The 22,858-nt window shown below is 39.5% G+C and overlaps 1 protein-coding gene and 1 non-coding gene across 4 annotated transcripts in view; one reads left to right on the forward strand and one right to left on the reverse strand.

Moving 5' to 3' along the window:
* Positions 1–2,221: 2,221 nt before the first annotated feature.
* Positions 2,222–22,858, reverse strand: part of Gmeb1 (glucocorticoid modulatory element binding protein 1) — a 44,280-nt gene continuing 23,643 nt past the window's right edge. For all 3 annotated transcript variants that reach the window (XM_076860926.1, XM_076860928.2, XM_076860929.2), the window contains 5 exons: positions 19,561–19,718; positions 15,847–15,978; positions 14,121–14,258; positions 10,150–10,272; positions 2,222–5,954 (listed from right to left, as the gene is read on the reverse strand). In XM_076860926.1, coding sequence (XP_076717041.1) covers positions 5,254–5,954; positions 10,150–10,272; positions 14,121–14,258; positions 15,847–15,978; positions 19,561–19,718 — 1,252 coding nt within the window. In that variant the 3' untranslated portion in view covers positions 2,222–5,253. The remainder of the gene's footprint in view (positions 5,955–10,149; positions 10,273–14,120; positions 14,259–15,846; positions 15,979–19,560; positions 19,719–22,858) is intronic.
* On the forward strand, positions 8,590–8,700 carry LOC143405285 (U6 spliceosomal RNA). The gene has a single exon (XR_013092006.1). It is a non-coding gene; the product is annotated as a U6 spliceosomal RNA (small nuclear RNA).

The raw sequence follows: 22,858 nt of genomic DNA on the forward strand, positions 1-22,858 counted from the left end.
TCTCCGGTTTGCTCTACAGTTTATAGACTTTGTTAGAGAAAACAAGTTAGAGAGAGAGAGAGAGAAAAAAAAAGCAAATAAATATATCTACATTTTGAAATGCAAGTAAACCTTTCTAGAGAACCCCACGGGGAACCTGTGTTTGTGAGTCCTCACCAAGCCTCACATTTTTTCTTCTTTCTTTTTTCCTGTGGTGCTGGGGATGGAACCTAGGGCTTACCATATACTAGGCAAACATCTCTATCACAGGGCTATATCCTCACCCACCATACTTTTTTTTTTTTTTTTTTTTTTTTTTTGAGGTACTGAGGATTTAAGCCAGGGGCACTTTACCACTGAGCTACATCTCCAGCCCTTTTTGAGACAGAGTCTCACTAAATTGCTCAGGCTGCCCTTGAACTTGCAATCCTCTTGCCTCATCCTCTGGAGTGGCTGGGATTACAGACATGTGCCAACATGCCCAGTCCCACATTTACTCTATTGTAATCCAAACCCACTATTTATTCATGTTCTCAAACTACAAAGATAGATCCATATATACCATATTCCAAGACATGACTACCAGTAGTGGTACAGAATTGGAAACCAGAGATAACATGAGGAAAGCCCAAAGCAATTTCACAATGCAGAATGCAGGGTGTGGGTTCTGTTATGTTGAAAGGCTCAGAAGACATAATACAAACTTCAGGTACTACCTAGGCAAGGTGATAGAGGTCTGTAGTCTTACTGCCTAGGAAGCATGATGCAGGAGGATCACAAGTTGGAGGGTAGCTTCAGCAACTTAATGAAACCCTGTCTCAAAATTATAATAATAAAAAAAAAAGACCAGTAATTTGGCTCAGTGATAGAATGCCCCTGAATTCAATCCCTACTCCTGAAACCCTCCAGAAAAAAGTTGGAAATCGCAGGGTAAATTGGTGCACACCTGTAATCTAAGCAACACTCAGGAGGCTGAGGCAGGAGGATTGCAAGTTCAAGCAACTTAGAGCCTATCAAAAATAAGAATGGCTGAGAATGTAGCTCAATGGTAAAGCATCCTGGTTTAACTCCAGTATTGGGGAAAAAAAAGAGTTGAAAGTTACTGCACTGATCTGGCAGACAGGCAGAATTAATGAAGCAGAAAAAGACAAGGATGAAGGAGTGTATACAGAGGGGATTAAAAATAGAGTAAGTCAAATTGCATAACTAAGGGCAAAGGTGTTCCAGTCTTGGGAAGGAAACCTGGAAAGAACTCAAATGGTACTAAAACAGAAATTCAAGGGACAGAGTCTAAATCTGGCAGAACCAATTCCTTGAGGTCCCTGACAACAATGGATCTTATGAAAGTACATTATAGACTACCCAATAATTTCCCAGGGAGAGACTGGGGATGCAGCTCAATGTTGGAGCACTTGGTTAGCCTGTGCAAATCCTTGGGTTTAATTCCCAGCACTACCAAAAAAAAAAAAAAAAAAAAAAAAAAAAAAAAAAAAAATTCCAGGGAGGGATCATCGTAAGTGAAAGGGATCTGTCCTACCTCCAGGGAAGTGATCAGTTGTATTAGGAAAGTTGTCTGAAATGCAGGAGCTAGGCTGGTGTCCCTTTTTTGATTGAGAGAACTATTTCCTCAGTAGTATTGTCCAAGGTGAATCATAACCTTATGTCTATTTTCAGGATTCAACCTTTTTTTTCCTTTCTAACTCTTGAGAGTTTTAAAACCTGGGTCAGTTATAACTCAGTCAACTAGTAATTCCATATTTCATGCTTTAATCTTGCTATGGTTATAACTCTGTACTCACCACCATATACTCACCTCTACTGCCTTTTGACACAGGGCAAATGGCCACCATTAAAGAGTATCAAAGCCACCTTAAATGTTAATTTCTAACACAGCTGAATTTACACTGACCCTCCTTTCCTAATGTGAACATAGGTGTGTAAAAAATGCACTCTGAAGTGACTTTGAATCTTCAATATTCATGTCTATGGTCCATTTTTACTTCAGAATCACTACTTTGGGGGGCAGGTTAGATATGGAAATTAAGAAGGATATGGGAATAAGGCACGGACCAAACAGGGACATGGCCAAGACAAGACAGTCGTACAGTTCACTCAGGCCTTTGGAGAAACCACATGGCAGGGTCTGAAGCATTTCCCCTTTACCAGCTAGATTCCAGTCCTACACCAGATTCAGCCCTGGTTTCATTTGATGGAAACCTGGAGAAGCCCAGGTACACTCATTTTTCTCCAGTGAGGCACTCTCAGGAGATTGCCCATCCACTGACTCTGCCTGCCTCTGCAGGCAGAAGCAGCAAGAGATTAAAGATTATTTCTCTTTTATGAACCCCGCCCTGAGTTAGGAGCTTGACCCTTTGCTTTCTTATCTCCAGGCTAACGACCCTGTAGCTGCACTCACCTCCATGTTTCAGTATCTCATTGGAGGTAGCTTCTCACCTTTTTGTTTCTTTGGCACAATCCTGAAATCTATGGACCAATTCTCAGAATAATGTTTTTCAATGCATAAAATAAGATACATAGGATTACAAAAGAAACCAAATATATTGGAAGATTGTCCGCAACTCCAGAGGTTTGGAGAAGTAACTCATCAAGTAACTCATACATTCACCTCCTTGAATGTAGGCACTGTCTTCATCTCTGCACTTCTGGTGCCTAGCACAAAGCCTGGCACATAAGTGATATTCATAAATGTTTATTTAATGAATGAATAGAAAGATAGATGGCGCCTGTCAAATCAACCTGAGTAGATTCATTGCAGCTGCTTATGCACGTATCAGGGGCTTGCTGATGTCTCACCCCAGTTAAAATCACCTAGACCAGGGAGTCAGGGAACTCACACAGAGCAATGGCTACCGCAGCTAATAATGACAGGTCATTGGAAGACCAGCAAAACAGTAAAGCTCATGTATTTCACCAGCTGGAATATTCAGAAAGTCAACAGGTTGTGTCTTCAGGAGATCTCTTGACATTGGAAGAATGATGTTCATGCTACCTTATACACTACCAACAGCTCTGATGGGGAAAAGAAAGGAACCTGAGCTAGCTCACCAGAATCTTTAGGGTTTCTCTGCTATTCTGAATTGGTCCTCTCATTTCTGGGAAAGAGAAAAGTATCCCTAAAGATCACAATAGGGATGAGATGTGCCTTTCTAGATTCAAGTAGTAGCTTCAGTCTTTAGACAGAGATTTTGTTTTTGTTTATGTACCAGGAGAAAAACTAAAGAAGCAGATAACAGAAGCCACTTCCCTCACTAAAGATATGTAAAAGGCCAAAGATTTTTTTCTAAACTGAATGCTAAGTCTATTAAATACTTTGAAAAAAAAAAAAATAAACCCCTAATTTTAAAGCTGAAACCACTACTTGTACAGAGTTCAGAAGTCTCACTCTTATAACTTTTAAGATTGACCCTCCCCAGTTAGAGGGCTTCTCTGGCTATATGCAGCCATCCGAGGGATGGCAGAACACACTTTTCACTGGCTTTGATACAGTTTCCAACATCTGTTGGGAAAAAACACACCTTCAGAGAAAAGCCTTCTTTAAAAAAAAGAAGAAAGAAAAAAAGAAAGAAACTACAGGTCAAAGATTTGCTTTTAATTAAAAAAAAAAAAAAATCCTCCCATTCCTAAAGTATGTGCTTTTTTTTTTTTTTTTTTTTTGACCTATTTTTTCATTAAAGTTGCCTGTAGTTTCCCTATGTTATCCTGGTGCAGTAAACAATGCAGTCAAAGAAATAAAAAAAACAGGGTCTACTCTTATCCCAAACACTGAAGAGGACCGGTCAAAGAGAAGGAATCATAGCACACACACACACACAAAAAAAAAAAAAAAAAAAAAATTGCCAGCTCTAAATGTACAAACAACATTTAGGAAAACAAAAACAAAAACAAAAACACAAGACATTACTATTGACATTCCTGGTACATTTCCTATAATATAATGTCACAGATAATGTTTCTTTCCCAGGGAGTCCAGCTCACTCAAGAGGAGACATTTAGTTGGTGCCTCAGGAAAGGCTGGGGGTGTTACCAGTTTTCCCTGCCAAGCCTAAGGCTTTTTTATGAGCTCAGTATCTCACAGAAACATCTGTGGTATAAATGAATCTAAAAGGAGATGAAGGCAGGCAGGCACCTGTCACTGATCTCCAAATCAGCCAAAAAGCTGAAGAGCGTGGGATCCAGAAGACAGATGCCATTAAGAATTGAGGGTAGAGGGGAGAACAAGAGGAAGCACCAAATGAGTGACTGCTTTTGGTTCCAAAGCCAAGAAGGAGGAGGGGGAAAGGCCCCATCAAAGATGGAAGCTGGTCGAATGAGGAACTCCCCCTGTTCCTGGAGTCATGCAATAAAAATGATGGCCTTGGAGTCCCACCCACAGGCAGCCACACTCTAAGGACTAGAGCAATTTACACCACATCACACAGTTTGCAAATGAAAGAACTGATCCTAGGTTAGGAGGATAAGTGCTTCTACAAAGTGGGGGGCAAGGAAGCTATCACCTTGAACTTTAAAGCATAGCTGTAGTGTCCCTTGATTTCTATTTCAGCAAAGCCACAGGCCACTGTTATCACTTACTCTGTGAAAATGTACACTTCCACTTATTACTGGCCTCTTTTCAAATGGTACCCCTAGTAACAACCCTCAGAGATCTTAAGTGATATCAGTTGCACCTTTGTAGGTACGATAATTCCCTTGCCCCATCCTTGTGAAAGCATTTCCCTTTTTAAGCTGCAGCTAGCATGCTACCTTCCCCTCCAAACAGAGTTCAACTTCTTTTTGTTTCAGAGTTTTGCACTGCCCTCTGAGAATCCTTTCCAAGATACAAAAAAAAAAAAAAAAAAAAAAAGCATACTTCTGCATCCACATGTGAATGGGTTGCCTTCCAGTGTCAGATCTGTGTTCCAAAGTTTGGTCAATCATCTTTACAAGAATAAAACCACATGCGTACACAGATAGACTAGTCTGGAAAGGATTTCTGGTTATTTTGATGCCTCCCCTAAAAAAATAACTTTCATGGAGTAAGATGATTAAGACATTGAATGACCTACTCTCAACTGTGGAAGGGCAGTTTGTTTTGTCCATTTTTCAATGAGAGAGTGGGAGGAATCCAACATTTTCAATTATAACAATGAAATTTTGTTCTAAAAAAAAAAAAAAAAAAGGAAGGATCCTATGTGGAAATGAGTGGGACAATGATAAAAATAAACAAATAATTAAAATTCCAAACCAAAACATATCTCCTGGCCCCGAGATCCCCAGTCAATCCTCTAAGACCACAATCTCCACATTGTGGACTTGGTGCTGGTGTTCTTCCATCTCAGCCACTACTTTCTCCTCAGTCCTCAACTCTGTCTCCAAGATGACTGCTTTGCCCTCAGTATCTTCAGCTTCAGGGTCTGGGGCTGGGTCAATTTCAATGATGGTCTGCCCATCCTCTGCGGTGCTTTCAACTGCCTGAAGTGCTGAGGTCAGGCCAGACTCCATGGCTACCAGCTCCACAGGGCTCACCATGGTGGTCATGTTGCCCAGGGTGCTTCCATCCTGCATGGTAGTAGAGCTTAGCAGTGCCAAGCTAGATGAAGGGTGGATGGTCACTGTTTCTGGTGAGCTGCTCTTGGCAGAGGAGACCACTGTGGCGTATCGGAAGAGCTGAGGGCCAGAAGGCAGTGTGTGGACAGTCACAGGACTGGAGCCCTGGCTGAGGGTGGCCACTGGAATATTGCCCATGGAAAATGACTGACCCACTGGGGTGATAGTGATGGGTGAGATGACTGTGAATTGTGGTTGCTGCACAGGAGGAGAAGGGCTCAGAACGGTGGTGGAGGCTGGCCGCTGGAGCCGAGGCCTTTTTGGAGGCTTAGGAGTGCTCACAGGCATCAGTACCACATTTTGAACTGTCTGAGATTTCAGCCTATGATCCTGGGCTTGCTTCTTTTGCTCTTCCAACTGGCGTTCCAAGTCTATGGAGTTAAAAAACAAAAACAAAAAACTGTGTGGTGGGAAGTATAATCTTCGGAACATTAAACTGGGAATCAAGAGACATGGAATCCTGCCCTGGTTTATCCACTATGTAGCCTCAGAGAAGAGACTCCACTGTTTTCAAAATGACTAGACTGGATGATTTTAAAACCCCTCCAGTAATTACATTTCTTTGTGTAATTATAGGCAGGGTAACAGTTCAGAATCTTTTCAAGCTGTGATCCTACTTTCAATTCTAAAAGCTCCTCCAGCATTTTGTCAGCTATCACCAAAATGCAAACCAAAGAAGCCTCCAGCTGGTCTTTTTTTTCTCTTTTCCTTTTCACAAGTACAAGTTTTAAATCCAAGGCTTTAGCTGGGCATAGTGATGTATAACTGAGATCACAACAATTTGGAAGGCTAAGACAGGAAGATTGCCAAATTTGAGGCCAGCCTGGGTAATTTAGTAAGACCATATCTCAAAATTTAAAAACAAAAATGACTGGGGATGTAGCTCAAGCTTAAAGCAGCCCTGGGTTCAATGCCCAGTGCCAATAAGATAAACCCAAGGCCTCAAGCATGCTAAGCACATGCTCTAAAACTGACCTATTTCTCCAGTCTCTTTTATTGATATGTACTAATTGTACATATTTATGGGGTCCTGGTGGTATTTCAATACATGTATACAATATGCAATGATCAGATTAAATAATTGGCATATCTATCACTTCAGAGAGATATAATTTCTTTGTGTTAGAAATATTCAAAATCCTCTCTTCAATTGGGCATGGTGGGTCATGCCTGTAATCCCAGCTGCTTAGGAGGATGAGGCAGGAGGATTGCAAGTTTAAAGCCAACCTCAGCAACTTAGTAAAGCGCTAAGCAACTTAGTGAGACCCTGTCTCTAAATAAAAATAAAGGGTTGGGGATATAGCTCAGTGGTTAAGTGCCCCCATATTCAATCCTTGGTACCTCCCGCCCCCCAAAAAATTCCTCTCTTCACTATTTTGAAATTTCAATTAATGGATTTCAACCATAATGATCCTACTGTGCCAAAGAACATTAGAAGTTACTTTCCTATCCAACTGCACCCCTGCACCCATTAACCATGTTTTCTCCAACCCTCCTTCCCTCACACCCTTCCCAGACTCTGGCAACTACTATTCTATTCTCTACTTCTCTAAGATCATCCAATTGGTGTTCTGGCTTAAATATTCCTGCCTAGGTCTATAGATGAAATAAGAAGTATCTGCACAATACATTTGGAATCATTCTAAAAACACAATGGCTCTCAAACTGTCCTTCAAATCAAGATTACCTTGACGGAAAACTACTTTGACTGGAAAACTCCTTTGCTGGTGACCCAAATTGCCAGTCTACCATGAACCCAGAGATGTCTAAAGTGAGTTACAGAATAACTCTCTAAGAATTATAGAACTGAAAGAAGTCTTATGGTGCTGGGGATTGAACCCAGGGCCTGGTGCAAGCACTCTACCAACTGAGCTATATCCCCAGTCTGAAAGAAGTCTTAACAGTTCTATCCTCCTGCATCAGCCTCCCAAATTGCTGGGATTACAGGTGTGTACTACCATGCCCAGCAAAAGCCCACATTTCTAACAAAAACCATTCCGCTGCTGGGCACGGTGGCACACCCCAGTAAACATGGCAGCTTGGGAGGCTAAGGCAGGAGGATTGTGAGTTTAAAGCCAGCCTAAGCAACAGTGAGGTGCTAAGCAACTCAGTGAGATCCTGTCTCTAAATAAAAAAATACAAAAAAAGGGCTGGGATGTGGCTCAGTGATTGAGTGCCCCTGAGTTCAATTCCTGGTACTCCAAAAAATAAAAACCCATTCTGTTGATAGATTAAAGTTTCAAGGTAAGAGAAAGTGCCAGGCTAGTAGTAAAATGACAAGAGATCTACTCTAGGCTTTTCTGTCAGATCATTTATCCTCTCAATTATCTATACAGAGTCAAGAGGGAGAATGATCATCCTAGCATTCTCAGGGGGACCAAAACTCAGTGAACTGAAGTTAAAAGACAAACTAGATCTGGGTGTGGCAGCACACACTTGTAATCCCAGCAATTTTGGAGATGGAGGCAGGAGAACTGCAAGTTTGAGAACAGCCTGGGCAACTTAGTGAAAAAGGACTAGGAATGTGACTCAGTGGTAAAGGGCCTCTGAGTTCTATCCCCAGTACCAAATAACAACAACAATGACAAATATATAAACTAGATGTAAAAAAATAAGCTTGAAACAATGTTTTGTTTTGTTTTTAATTTTTTTTGTAGTTGTAGATGGACAGAATGCCTTTATTTTATTTGTTTATTTTCATATGGTGCTGAGGATTGAACCCAGTGCCTCACGCATACCAGGCAAGTGCTCTGCCACTGAGCTATAGCCCCAGCTCCATTAAAACAATGTTTTTAAAACAACAGTATTTTAACATGTCAATGTTAAAATATTTTAAGCCCTAGTACCATAAAAGAAAAACAAGATCTAATTTGAAAATGATCACAAAGTCTTGATTGTAAAAAGAGTTAAATTACCTAGGTGCTTGTAATTTCTGACTACCATAAATAATGGTAAAGGTGCAAAATTTATATCTACCAAAAGAAGCAGTATCAATAATGTAAAAATGAGCTTGCTTCAATAGCACATATATTAAAATTGGAATGATATAGAGATTAGCGATTAGCATGGCCCCTGCATAAGGACCACACGTAACTTTGTAAAGCATTCCATATTTTTATGAAGTTTTATTTTTATGAATGCAGTTTATTCTAAAAAAATAATAATGTAAAATGAGGAAGATTTGGGCTGGGTTGAGGTTCAGTGGTTGAACTCTTGCCTCACCTGCGTGAGGCATTGTATTCGATTCTCAGCACCACATAAAAAAATAAATTAATACTTTTGTGGTAGTTCAGCAGTGGTCTTATTTCTGGGAAAGCTTACAAACCATACAAAGTTGGAAGCATAACTTAAATGGTGGTAAGACTCAAATGAGAAAAAGTAAAGAAAAAAAGAGAGGGGGGAAAAAAGAGAGAGAAAGACAAAACAAAAAACAAACCCGTCGGAACAGCCAGGAGAGTGTAGAGGAACCATGAGAATGCCAACAATACTTAAACTCCCTTTTTTAAAAAAGGGATTTTTTTTTGGCTTAAAATATTTCACTCTAAATGAATTTATGTCAGTGGTCAATAAAAGAATGTCACTAATACACTGTGGACACCTTTTGCAATGTAAATTCATGCCCCCCCCCCTTTTTTTTTAACATGGTGAACTTCAACCTAGCAATTATTAAAATGAAGGAAGGATCCTTCAGTTAACCTAAAATTTTGTTTTATAAAATGTCACAGATCCATTCATATTTTTGTCTTGTTCTTCCAATTGCTATATACAACATTCAGAGCTCTTGTATTTGGAAGGCTAGAAGAGCCCAGACTTTGAAAATAGTGTCTTGGTCTCACTATTTTTGTTTCCTCTCTCTCTCTTTTTTTTAAACTAAAGCTATATAAAGCTCATGGATTAAGCAAAATAAATTTCTAAATTTATAAATAAATAAATAGGGTTGTGGCTCAGCAGTGGAGCGCTCGCCTAGCACGTGCAAGGCCCTGGATTTGATCCTTAGTACCACATAAAAATAAATAAATAAAATAAAAATGTGTGTCCAACTACAACTAAAAAATAAATATTTTAAAAAACCCAAGGTCTGGGATGGTGGCTCAGCGGTAGAGTGTTTCCCTAGCATGGACAGGACCTGGATTCGATCCTCAGCACCACATAAAAAAATAAAGGCATTGTGTTGTGTCCATCTACACCTAAAAATAAATATTAAAAAAATAAATAAAATAAAATAAAAAAACCCAAAGATACTGTGTCCATCTACAACTAGAAAAATGTTTCAAAAAATGACAAAGATTAATTTGTGTCTTCTGTCACCAACATTATTTGATTAATGAAGCAATCTAGCAGACATCTTACTCCTCCAAAAGATACAGAAGGATCATGATGTTGGCTTCCCACTTTTTTCCTTTATTTTAATCCACCTTCCCTCAGGTGGATTGTTTGTTTTTCAAAAAGCAAAAAGCAAAATCTGATATATAAAATTTTTTTAAAAAGTCAGTCTCAACAAACATTAACAAGGAAATGGCAAGATTCAGGGACATTAGTATATGTACTAAGGAGAGAAATACATACCTGTCAGAGTATAGAGAAATTGCTCTTCTCCTTGTTCTACTTGGTTCCTTCTGTTGTCCAAAACCTTCTTAACTGTGTCCATTAGGCCAAAGGTATGTGCCACATTGTTGAGAACAGCAGCATCTATTTAAAACAAAATACATGCCTGTAGAGTAAAAAACAAATGTTCTACCAGCTTCCTGTTGTGCTATTTTTTTTTTTTAAAAGAGAGAGTGGGAGAGGGAGACAGAGAGAGAGAGAGAATTTTAATATTTATTTTTTAGTTATTGGCGGACACAACATCTTTGTTTGTATGTGGTACTGAGGATCGAACCCGGGCCGCACGCATGCCAGGCGAGCGCACTACCGCTTGAGCCACATTCCCAGCCCCCCTGTTGTGCTATTGATTAATATGAAACAATCCAGAGATTATGAAATTTTCCTCATTGCATTTTAATAATTTCTATACAAAGATTTATCACATGTATAAATGCTTTTTAATTTAATTGTTACACCTATGTCTTTCCATATAAAGAAAGAAAGAAATCAGAAAAAAATATCCTCTGTCTGGTTATAAGTTTTTACTTTCAGTATAGAAAATATGGTGGCTTGCCAGGCATGGTGGCACATGCCTATAATCCCAGCAGCTTGGGAAGCCGAGGCAGGAGGATTGCAAATTCAAACACAGCCTTAGCAACTTAGACCCTATCTCAAAATAAAATACAAAAAAAGGTCTGGAGATAAGACTCAGTGGTTAAGTGCCCTGGGGTTCAATCCAAAGAAAGAAAAGAGAAGAGAAGAAAAGAGAAAACAAAAGAAAAGGAAAAAAAAGAAAGAAAATGTTGTGGCTAGACTAGATAAGACCTAAATTTGTTTGTTTTGTTTTTTTGGTTCTGGGGATGAACCCAGGGCCTTGTGCATGCAAGGCAAGCATTCTACCAACTGAACTATATCCCCAGGCCCCAAGACCTAAATTTGAAAACTAGTTTTGCTAGTTTTATGGTTGTTCTTTTGGTACTGGGAATTGAACCTAGGGCCTCACCCCTGCTAAGCACTGACTCTAGTTTTGCTACTATCTGTGTGACCTACGGTAGGTCATTTCACTCCCTCAGTTTTCCCATCTGAAACAAATAGAACTGATAATACTTACTCTGTAAATACTCTGTAAAATAGATATGAGGATTAGAAATATATTTTAAGTGTCACATGTGAGGACTGGTATGCAATATTATTATTATTATTATTATTTTGATACTAAGGATTGAACCCAGGGGCACTCAACCACTGAGTCACATTTCCAGCATTTTTGTTGTTGTTGTTGTCTGTGTGTGATGCAGGGGTGCTGGGGATCAAACCGAGGGCCTTGTGTCTGCAAGGCAAGCACTCTACCAATTGAGCTATATCCTCAGCTCCCCAGCCGCTTTTTTAATATTTTATTTTGAGCCGGTCTCGCTAAGTTGCTGAGGCTGGCCTTGAACCTGTGATCCTCTTGCTTCAGCTCCCCAAGCCACTGGGATTACAGGCATGCACCACTACCTCTGGCAGGTATGCAATATTATTTTTTAAATATTTATTTATTTTTAGTTGTAGTTGGACACAATACCTTTATTTTATTTATTTCTTTTTATGCGGTGCTAAGGATCAAACCCAGGGCCTCGCATATGTTAGGTGAGCACTCTACCGCTGAGCCACAACCCCAGCCCCCAATATTATTATTAATAGTATTACTTCTGGGGCTGGGGATATAGTTCTTGGTAGAGTGCTTGCCTGGCATGCTTGAGTCCCTGGGTTCCCAGTACCACCACCACCACCCCCCCCCCCACACAAAGTATTATCTCTATTCCCTTTTAGAAAACTTTTCTTTTCTTTGAAACAGGAAATTGAACCCATGGGTGTTTTACCACTGAGATACATCACCAGTCCTTTTTGAGACAGGATCTCCCTAAGATGCTGAGGCTAGTATCAAACTTGCAATCTCCTTGTCTTAGCCTTCCGAGTCACTGTGCCCACATGTTCTATAAAAGTTCTTGAAAATTTTGTCAGTAGCTGGTTGTGGTGGCACATGCTTGCAATCCTAGCTACTTGGGAGGTTGGGGAAGGAGGACTATAAGTCCAAGGCCAGTCCAGGCAACTTATCAAGGCTCTCTCAAAACAAAAAGTAAAATGGGCTGAAAACAGCTTATACATGTGGCCCTGGGTTCAATCCCTAGTATTGCAGGGGGTAAAAAGAGTTGTTAGGGGGCTGGGGATGTGGCTCAAGCGGTAGCGCGTTGCCTGGCATGCGTGCGGCCCGGGTTCGATCCTCAGCACCACATGCAAACAAAAGATGTTGTATCCGCCAATAACTAAAAAAGAAACATTAAAGTTCTCTCTCTCTCTCTCTCTCTCTCTCCCTCTCTCTCTCCCCTCTCTCACTCTCTCTAAAAAAAAAAAAAAAAAAAAAAGAGTTGTTAGGCTGGGTGTGATGTTACACCTATAATCCCAGTGGCTCAGGAGGCTGAGGCAGGAGGACCACAAGTTCAAACCGGCCTCAGCAATTTAGTCAGGTCCCAAAGCAACTCAGCAAGACCCTGTGTCTGAATAAAATATTTTGAAAAATGGCTGGGGAAGTGGCTCAGTGATTAAGAGGCACTGGGTTCAATCCCTGGTACCAAAATTTTAAAAATAAATAAATATAAATTTAAAAATAGATCAAAATAAATACATAAATATTTAATTTAATTTTTTTTTTTTTCAGTGCTGGGGATGAACTCTGGGCCTTGCACATGCTAGGCTAGTTCTCTACCACTGAGCCACAGCCTTGCACATGCTAGGCTAGTTCTCTACCACTGAGCCACATCCCCAGCCCCCCAAATTTTAAAATTTTGTCAGTGTCTCCCCTAAGTTGCCAAGGTTGGACTGGAACTTGTGATCCTCCTGCTTCGGTTTCCTGAGTTGCTAGGATTACAGTTGTGTACCACCATGCCTGGCTTCATTTCTTTTTTAAAATCCTACTGGAATTTTATTGAGATTGCACTGAATCCACAGATTTCCTCTATTCTTTTTTCTCCTCTTTTTATTTTCTGGTGCTGGGGATTGGACCCAGGACCTTATGCATGCTAGGCAAATACTCCACCACTGAGATATAGTCCCAGTCCTCAGCTTCACTTTTTTTTTTTTTTAAATATTTATTTTTTAGTTGTAGTTGGACACAATGGCTTTATTTTATTTATATGTGGTGCCAAAGATCAAACCCAGGACCTTGCACATGCTAGGTGAGTGCTCTATTGCTGAGCCCCCAGCCCCTCAGCTTCATTTTTTGCTTGGACTAATCCTTTAAACTCTCCCAGTTCATCTTCTTATTTCCACTTATGACCCATAAACTCTCAGAGAGCAATCAGAGTGGTCTTTTAAAAATATAAATCCCACTACTCATACTCTGACTACTTCTATTGAAGCTAAAGGATCACAAGTTGGAACTTAGTGAAACCTAGTTTAAAAAGGATTGGGGATGCAGCTCAGTGGTAAAGTACCTTTTGTTCAATACCCAGTACCAAAAATAATCATCATCATCATCATCTAAAACCAGATAGATTTTTCTAATTTTCAGACTTACACACACACACACACACACACACACACACACACATTGCTTCTCAGCCTTTTGGCTAAGATCAAGCATACAAACACACACATTCATATATATACAATAGAGAGAGAGAGCGTGTGAGTTAGAGAGTGAACGTGGGGCAGGGGTATGGAGAAAGTATTTTATTTCTGGCACTATTTATAAAGGAAAAACTACATGTAGAAAAAACATAGCCAGACCTGAGTTTAAAACCCAGTTATGAACTTTAAACAAGTGACTTAATTTTTATGAGCTTTATTTTCCTTATCTGTAAAATGGAGATAATGATATTCGTACTTCAGAGTTGCTGTGAGACTAAAAGGACCTGCCCACAGTTGTTGAGTATTTGATAAATGACCACTGTTGTTAGGATCAGTGCACTCACCTGTGACCTGGAAAGGAGTCTGGATGAGCCGCTGCTGAACTCCCCTTAGGAGCTCCTCTATTTCCTTCTGTATGTTGCAGACAACCTCTTCCATCAGGCCTACATCAGCTATTCCTTTCCAAAACATCAACGTGTCCTCTGGCACAAGAGGATAAGATAGAGAGTAAACAAAGAAACCTACCTAAGCACATCTCTACGATGTTTAATTCAAAATTATTTCAATTCAAAAGGATTTCTTGTTGGGTTGTTAATGGAAAAAGGGAAAGAACTTTGGGACACTAGCTGCCTTCCTGAGTTGTTACTTAATTATTTGGCCCCTCCAGTCACTTAGGAGCTTGCCTCAATTTGTCATACCCTTATTTTGTTATGGCTCTGTCTATAAAAACAGATAATTAAATAAATTAAAAAATTAAAAAACAAAAAAGAAAAAGATATTTTCTTCTAATAAAGATAGTAAGCGAAATATTAAACATTAAATATTTATTATTAAGTATTAATTACATTCAAATTTAATTTTAAGTTGGATAATATTTAATATTATTAAGTTAGAATAATAAAGATATTAAACTAAATATTAATCAAAAGATATACTCTCCCTTATTGGATAGATAGTACTATAAGCTCCCCAGGGGGCCTGGGGTTGTGGGCTCAGTGGTAGAGTGCTTGCCTAGCACGTGTGAGGCACTGGGTTCGATTCTCAGCACCCCATAAAATAAAGGTATTGAGTTCATCTACAACTAAAAAAATATTTAAAAAAAAAAAAAAAAAAGGTTCCCTGAGGGAGGTTGCCATTTTTTTTCATTTATGCACCTAGAATCTTGCAACTAATTACCAATTAAATGTTTATTAGATGAATTAATAAATGAAGAACTATATTAAGCCTCTCTGATCCCCTCTAAGTAAATCATTAATCCCCATCCTCTGCACCACCCACAATCTAATTTTGCCTTCAGACATCCTTTTTTTTTTTTGTATCGGAGATTGAACCAGGGGCACTTAACCATTAAGCAATATCCCCAGCCCCACCCCACCCCATTTTTAAATTTTATTTTATTTGGAGAAAGGGTCTCACTGAGTTACTTAGGGCCTCGCTAAATTGCTGAGGCTGGCTTTGAACTTGCAATCCTCCTGCCTCAGCCTCCCAAACTGCTGGGATTACAGGCATGTGCCACTGATTCCTCTGGACATCCTGAAGTTTGAAGAAATGTGCCAAAGTTGGGGGCAATTTGATAGGAGGGAAAATATAGAACACAGAGTCAAACAGCTGATTTCAGCTCTGACACCTATTGGTTGTGTGGTTCATCTTAGGCAAGCTGCTGAACCTTTCCAAATCTTCATGTGTAAAATGTGACTCTGAAGGGCAACTTCATAGATTAAAATAAGATATTTAACTATGGTTAGTATTATTCATATTAAAAAGCCTTCTTTGTCCATAATCATAGTGATGGTAAGGGTCATAAAAACCTACAGGATACTAGCATGGTGGTGCATGCCTATAATCCTAACAACTTGGGAGGCTGAGGCAGGATGATCACAAGTTCAAGACCAGCCTCAGTAATTTAGCGAGGCCCTAAGCAACTGAGTAAGATACAGTCTCAAAATAAAAAATAAAAGGTGCTGGAGTGTAGCTCAGTGATTAAGCTCCCTTGGGTTTAATTCCCAGTAGCAAAAAAAATAAAATAAAAAACAAACAAACAAAAACCCCATACAAGATATGGAAAAGTACCTGAAATTTCCTCAGAGTCTTTTTTCACACCCTCTTCTGTGGCCATGGTGACAGCAGCGGTGAGAGCCGAGTTCCATTCCAGTCCTGCCTCTTCCATGCTCTCTTCTGAGATGGCAATCTGTGTGATGCTACCTAAAAGAAGTCCATTACATGTGAGGCCAGTGAATTTTATGCAAAAGCTATAGCTACCTTCTATCTTATACAGACACACAGCCTATGTTACTTTAACATGCTCGCCTTGTCAGGTGCGGTGGTATATGCCGAATCAGGAGCCTGAGGCAGGGGGATAGCAGGTTCAAAGCCAGTCTCAGCAACTTAGCAAGAACCTAAGCAACTGAGCGAGGCCCTGTCTCAAAATAAAACATACGGCCGGGAGCAGTGGCACACACCTATAAACCCAGTGGCTTGGGAGGCTGAGGCAAGAGGATCACAAGTTCTTCAACACAATTGCCTCAGCATCACAATTGCCTCAACAATTTAGCAAGGCGCTAAGCAACTCAGTGAGACCCTGTCTCTAAATAAAATACACAATTAGGGCTGGGGATGTGGCTCAGTGATCGAGTGCCCCCGAGTTCAATCACTAGTACCAAAAAAAAAAAGGGCTGGGGATGTGGCTTATTGGTTAAACACCCAAGGGTTCAATCCCTGGTATTAAACAAACAAACAAACAAACATGCTCACTTCTTGCCTGCAGGTCCATGCTTTAAGAACTAGACTCCTAGCTGAGCATGGTGGTGTACGCCTGTAATCCCAGCAGCTGGGGAGGCTGAGGCAGCCTCAGCAAAAAAGTGGGGCACTGGGCTTGGGTTGTGGCTCAGAGGTAGAACATTCGCCTAGCATGCGTGAGGCACTGGGTTCAATCCTCAGCATCACATAAAAATAAAATGAAGATATTGTGTCTACCTAAAACTAAAGTAAATAAATAAATATTTTTAAAAAATGAGGCACTAAGCAACCCCGTGAGACCCTGTTTCTACATAAAATAACAAAATTTGGCTAGAGATGTGGTTCAGTAGCCAAATGCCCCCAAGTTCAACTCCCAGTACTAAAAAAAAAAGAACTAGACTCTTAAGCAAGCTAGGATGATTATTGAATTTTCTAAAGAAAACCTGCCTTGCAAAAGAAAGGCTTTTTTACTCTGAATACAAAGGGAAAGATTGCTAGGAATGTAGCTCAATTGCAGAGCACTTGCCTAGCACTAGCAGGTGTGAAGCCCTAGGTTCATTCCCCAGCACAGGGAAAAAAAAAAAAAGAAAAGAAAAAAGAAGGGGGTAGGAGGGAAAGATAGGCAGATAACTTACGAAATCATGAAAGGAAGCTGGGAACAGTGGTGCACACCTGTAATCACAGTGGCTCAGGAGAATTATAAATTCAAATCCAGCCTCAGCAACTTAGTGAGGCCCGAAGTAACTTAGCAAGACCCTATGTCTAAACAAAATATAAAAAAGGGCTGGGGATGTGGTTCAGTGGTTAAGTGCCCCTGGGTTCAATCCCCAGTAATAAAATAATAATAATAATAGTAATAAAATGAAAAAATAAAATCACGAAAGGGCAATCTGCTTTTGAAAGAGATTGAATATAAGCATGATCACCAGGCTACCCACTTAATTGGATGAGGAGAACCTTAAATTATGTAAAAGTAGGAAGCTTTGCCTATAAACACATTTGATAGTAAGCATTTAGAATATCTAAGTTTATTATTGCTTAGCTATATCAGTCTGTGAAAAAGAGGCAAGAAAAATGGAGACTCAAGAAATCAGGTAAGAGATCCACTGGGTGCAGTGGTACATGCCTATAATTCTAGTGACTTGGGAAGTTAAAGCAAGATTGCCAAATTTGAGGCCATCCTCAGCAATTAAGTGAGGCCCTAAGAACTTAAGAGAGATTCTGTCTCAAAAAATAAAAAGGGCTAAGGATCTAACTCAGTGGTAAAATATCCCTGGGTTCAACTTCCAGTTCCAATAAAAAAATAAATAAATAGAGAGAGAGAGAGAGAGAGAGAGAGAGAGAGGGAGAGAGAGATCCATGAACAACAGATTGATAGAGAAGAACAAAATCCCAGCTATAAATTGCTTTAAGGAAAGGAGGGAAAATATAAAGGGGAGAAATGAATTACAGTAGAGGGGGTAGAGAGAGAAGAGGGGAGGGGAGGGGGGAGGGGGGATAGTAGAGGATAGGAAAGGCAGAAGAATACAACAGACTCCAGAATGGCAATATGTAAATCAATGGTTGTGCAACTGAAGTGATTCTGCAATCTGTATATGGGGTAAAAATGGGAGCTCATATCCCACTTGAATCAAAGTGTGAAATATGATATATCAAGAACTATGTAATGTTTTGAACAACCTACAATAAAAATTAATTTAAAAAAAAATAATAATAAATAAATACATAAATTGCTTTAAAACAAAGAGAATGGAGAAAAATCAAATTAATCTAGCAAGCAATATAGACAAGTGTGGACTATACACACTGGAGTTAATCAATAATCAAACAAAAGAATAATGTTAATATGGATAAAGAAGTAAAGGAGTTTGGGCCAAATAAAAGGAAAACACTTCAAAGCATTTTTTGCTTTTTAAATGAGTCATGTGTGCAAAAATACAAACTGCTAGATATTTTATATTTTTTTGAAGGGAATTTAGGTTCCAAGAGATTTGTCTTCTACTTTCCCAGTGTTTTCTCATAGAATATTAGGGCTGGCCAAAACTAAAAGTAAAGAGATCATTTTTCTTTTCTTTTCTTTTTTTTATACATGAAAGGAATGGTAAATGTGAACCAATCCAAATTTTTCTTTTTTTTAAGAGAGAGAGAGAGAATTTTAATATTTATTTTTTTAGTTTTTAGTTTTCGGCGAACATAACATTTTTGTTTGTATGTGGTACTAAGGATCGAACCCTGGCCGCACGCATGCCAGGTGAGCGCGCTACCACTTGAGCCACATCCCCAGCCCAAGAGATCATTTTTCAAAAACAGTACTTCCCTAACCTTTTAGATCCTTGAGCATTCTTATGATTATTATCAGGCATATCTATAAGTTTATGATAGTAGTTGAGACAGATTTTATTCAACTATGGCTAAGTCTCCAGTTGGGCTGATTAAATCCTTTTGAATAATCTTTCCCATAAAGTTATACCTTTGCTGGATGGCGAGGAGCCTTAGGTCCAAATTCAAAAAGACTGATGTGGGTGCCCATCCCATTCATCTGTGAGGAAGTCTCATGTTGGTAATCTGGAGCCCACCCAGGCAGAGCTCTCTGAGACTTATGGCAGGCTCTTCATAGTCCAGCCCAGTCAATGACACACTGATAAATCTCAGTTCAACAGTTGAAAACTATTCATCATTCTAATCTACCCTGCTGTCTTCACCTCTAATAGTGCAAAGGATTTTCAGAACAGTCTAATTTCAACCTTGATATGCCCAAAGGCACCAAAGTGAAACCACTGGATAAGTGTTAACTATTGAACCATCTTTCTAATGCTTACCATGCATTCTAAGAAGAAACAAGGAAGAAGATCTGGGCAATAATAATTATTTAGAGGAAAAAAAAGAGATCTGTTTCCAAGACATAGAATCCCATCCAAGATTACCATACCTTAGCACAAAGCATATCAATGCTCACAAAAATTGAAACTGAGAAACACAAAGGAGAAAAGAGGGGGAAAGTACTGCTGAAAAGCACAGCGGGTTTTCAGGTGGTTTCCTACCCCCTACCATCGGCCGAAGTGGGTGTCTGCACCACACTTGTCTGCTGTCCTGGCACTGGAGCTCTTGCACTGCTAATCAGAAGATCAAATTTGGTGCTTCTGCAGGTATTAGAGCAAACTTTATCATGTTGGTAAAAATCAATCTGTCCAGAGTCCATCATTTTCCTGTGGAAAGAGAAATAAGTACCAGTTTAGCCTGCACTTCATTTAAAAGAGAAAAACTGGCCAGGTATGGTGGTGCATGCCTTTAATCCCAGCAGCTAAGAGGGATAAGGCAGGAGGATCACGAGTTCAAAGCCAGCCTCAGCAATGGCGAGGCACTAAGCAACTCAGGGAGACCCTGTCTGTGGCTCTGTGGCTGTGGGGCTCAGTGGCTCTGGGGCTCTGGGACTCAGTGGTCAAGGGCCCCAAGTGCCCCTGAGTTTAATCCCCAGTATCAAAAAAACAAAAACAAAAACAAAACAAAAACCTGGGCCTTAGGAACAAATAGAGACAACACTGCTTAGCCCACTAAGTAAATTAATAAAACCTAACAGTATTAGAAATCATTAGGTTGCAAAAATTCTAATTGGGACTACAAATTTTTCATTGAGCCTGCCCATATTTATCAGCACCTTTCTTCTGAGTTTACTCATTTTGAATACTCTCTTCTACTTGCTATAATCACTAAGCTCAGGTATATACTAAGAATGTTACTGAAACCAAATCTGAAAAGGGAAAATACTAGTTCAAATCTCAGCACAACTAAGAAATGCCTCAGGGATATCTGAATTTTTGGATGAGATTCTGACATATTAGTAATCCTAGACTAGAAAAATTTGTTATTATTTTTAGAGACATAAAGTTTCGGTAAACTTCTTTCATTAAAACAAAGGAAAAAGAGCTGGGGGGAGTGGCACACTCCTGTAATCCAAGTGGCTTGGGAGGCTGAGGCAGGAGGATGGGGAGTTCAAAGCCAGTCTTAGCAATGGTGAGGTGCTAAGCGACTCAATGACACTCTGTCTCTAAATAAAACACAAAATAGGGCTGGGGCTGTAGCTCAGTGGCAGAGCTCTTGCCTAGCACATGTGAGGCACTGGGTTTGATCCTTGGCACCACATAAAAATAAATAAAGATATTGTGTCCATCTACAACTAAAAAAAAAAAAAAAATCAAAGAGGGCTGGGGTTGTGGCTCAGCAGTAAAGCGTGTGCCTAGCACATGGTGAGGCCCTGGGTTCGATCTTCAGCACCACATAAAAATAAAAATAAAAAATAAAGGTATTGTGTCCAACTACAATTAAATATAAAAATATTAAAAAAAAAATCAAAGAGATCAGTAAGGAAAGGATTCAGAGGATGAAAGAAGGGGAAGAAGGGGTGAAGTACCAGGAAGTGATATTGGCCAAATTATATTTTTATATTGTGTGCATGTATGAATATGTAACAATAAATTCTGCCTTTATGTAAAACTATAATATACCAATAAAAAAATGTTGAAAGAGCCTATAATTCCAGCGGTTCAGAAGGCAACTTTGATCGTAAGTTCAAAGCCAGCCTCAGTCAAAAAGCGAGGCACTGTGCATCTCAGTGAGACCCTGTTTCTAAATAAAAAATAGGGCTGGGGATGTGGCTCAGTGGCTGAGTGCCCCTGAGTTCAATCCCTGGTACCCAATAAAAAAAAGGTCTGGGGATATAGCTCAGTGGTAAATCCCCCCTCTCTTTGATTTCTTGAGAACCCTGACTTCCACCTTTCTTTTCCTTTTTCCTCTTTAGCCTCCACAAGAGAGAAAACATATGACCCTTGACCTTCTGAGTTTGGCTTATGCCTGGAATTAACTTTTTTTTTTTTTTTTTTTTTTTTTCTAGAGAGAGAGAGAGAGAGAGAGAGAGAATTTTTAATATTTATTTTTTAGTATTCGGCAGACACAACATCTTTGTTTGTATGTGGTGCTGAGGATCGAACCCGGGCCGCACGCATGCCAGGCGAGCGCGCTACCGCTTGAGCCACATCCCCAGCCCCACTTTTTTTTTTTTTAATATTTATTTTTTAGTTGTAGTTGGACACAATAGCTTTATTTTATTTATTTATTTTTATGTGGTGCTAAGGATCGAACCCAGGGCCTCAGACATGGTAGGTGAATGCTCTACTGCTGAGCCACAACTCCAGCTCCCTGGGATTAATTTTTAAAAAATGATTATGTATTTCTGAATATAAAAATAATATATGAAGAAAATATATGAGCTGGGAGTGTAGCTCTGAAATAGAGCAGTTGCCTAGCATGCACATAGCCCTGGTTTAATCCCCAGCAACACAAAGGAAAAAAATTAATATTTTCCATGGAAAATATAGAAAACTATAAAGAAAATGACTTGCCTTTTTTTAAAAAAATGCTACACAGGAAGACTGCAAGTTCGAAGCCAGCTTCAGTAACTTAGTAAGGCCCCAAGTAACTTAGTAAGATCCTGTCTCAAATAAGTAATCCAAGGGGATCAGGAGACTGAGGCAGGAGGATCATGAGTTCAAAGCCAGACTCTGCAAAAGTGAGGCACTAAGCAACTCAGTGAGTCTCTAAATAAAATACAAAGTAGGGCTAGGGATATGGCTCAGTGGCTAAGTGCCCCTGAGTTCAATCCCCAGTACCAATAAATAAATAAATTAATTAAATTAAATAAAAGGGGGAGGGATGTGGCTCAGTGATAATGTACCCCTGGGTTAAATTCATAAACAGACAATGTCAACATCTTTAGCATGTTTTCTTCTTTTCTTTTGGTTGGTCCTGGGAATTGAACCCAGGGGTACTTTATGACTGAGCAACATCATAGGTCCTTTTTATTTATTTGGAGACAGGGATTTGCTAACTTGCTGAGGCTGACCTTGAGCTGGTAATTCTCCTGCCTCAGGCTCCTGAGTTGGTGAGATAACAGGCATATGCCACAGTACCTGGCCAATATCACTCCCCAGTATTTCCACATATTTTCTGCCACTAAGTTTTACTTATATGTATGTAAATATGTGGCGTTTTTATTATTATTATTATTATTTGCTTTTGTTTTTTGCAGTGCTGGGGATTGAATCCAAGCCCTTGTGCATGCCAGGCAAGCACTCTACCACTTAACTCCACAGCTCAGTGTATGTTTTCTTTTTCTTTAATAATACATTTATTTATTTATTTATTTATTTATTTATTTATTTATTTATTTATTTATTTTTAATGTGGTGCTGGATATTGAACCCAGTGCCTCACACATGCTAGGCAAGCGCTCTACCACTGAGCCACAACCTCAGCCCCTGTGTATGTGTTTTAACATTGATAAGTCACATAT

This window comes from Callospermophilus lateralis, chromosome 7, assembly GCF_048772815.1.
Source record: "Callospermophilus lateralis isolate mCalLat2 chromosome 7, mCalLat2.hap1, whole genome shotgun sequence".
NCBI classification, from domain to species: Eukaryota; Metazoa; Chordata; class Mammalia; order Rodentia; family Sciuridae; genus Callospermophilus; species Callospermophilus lateralis.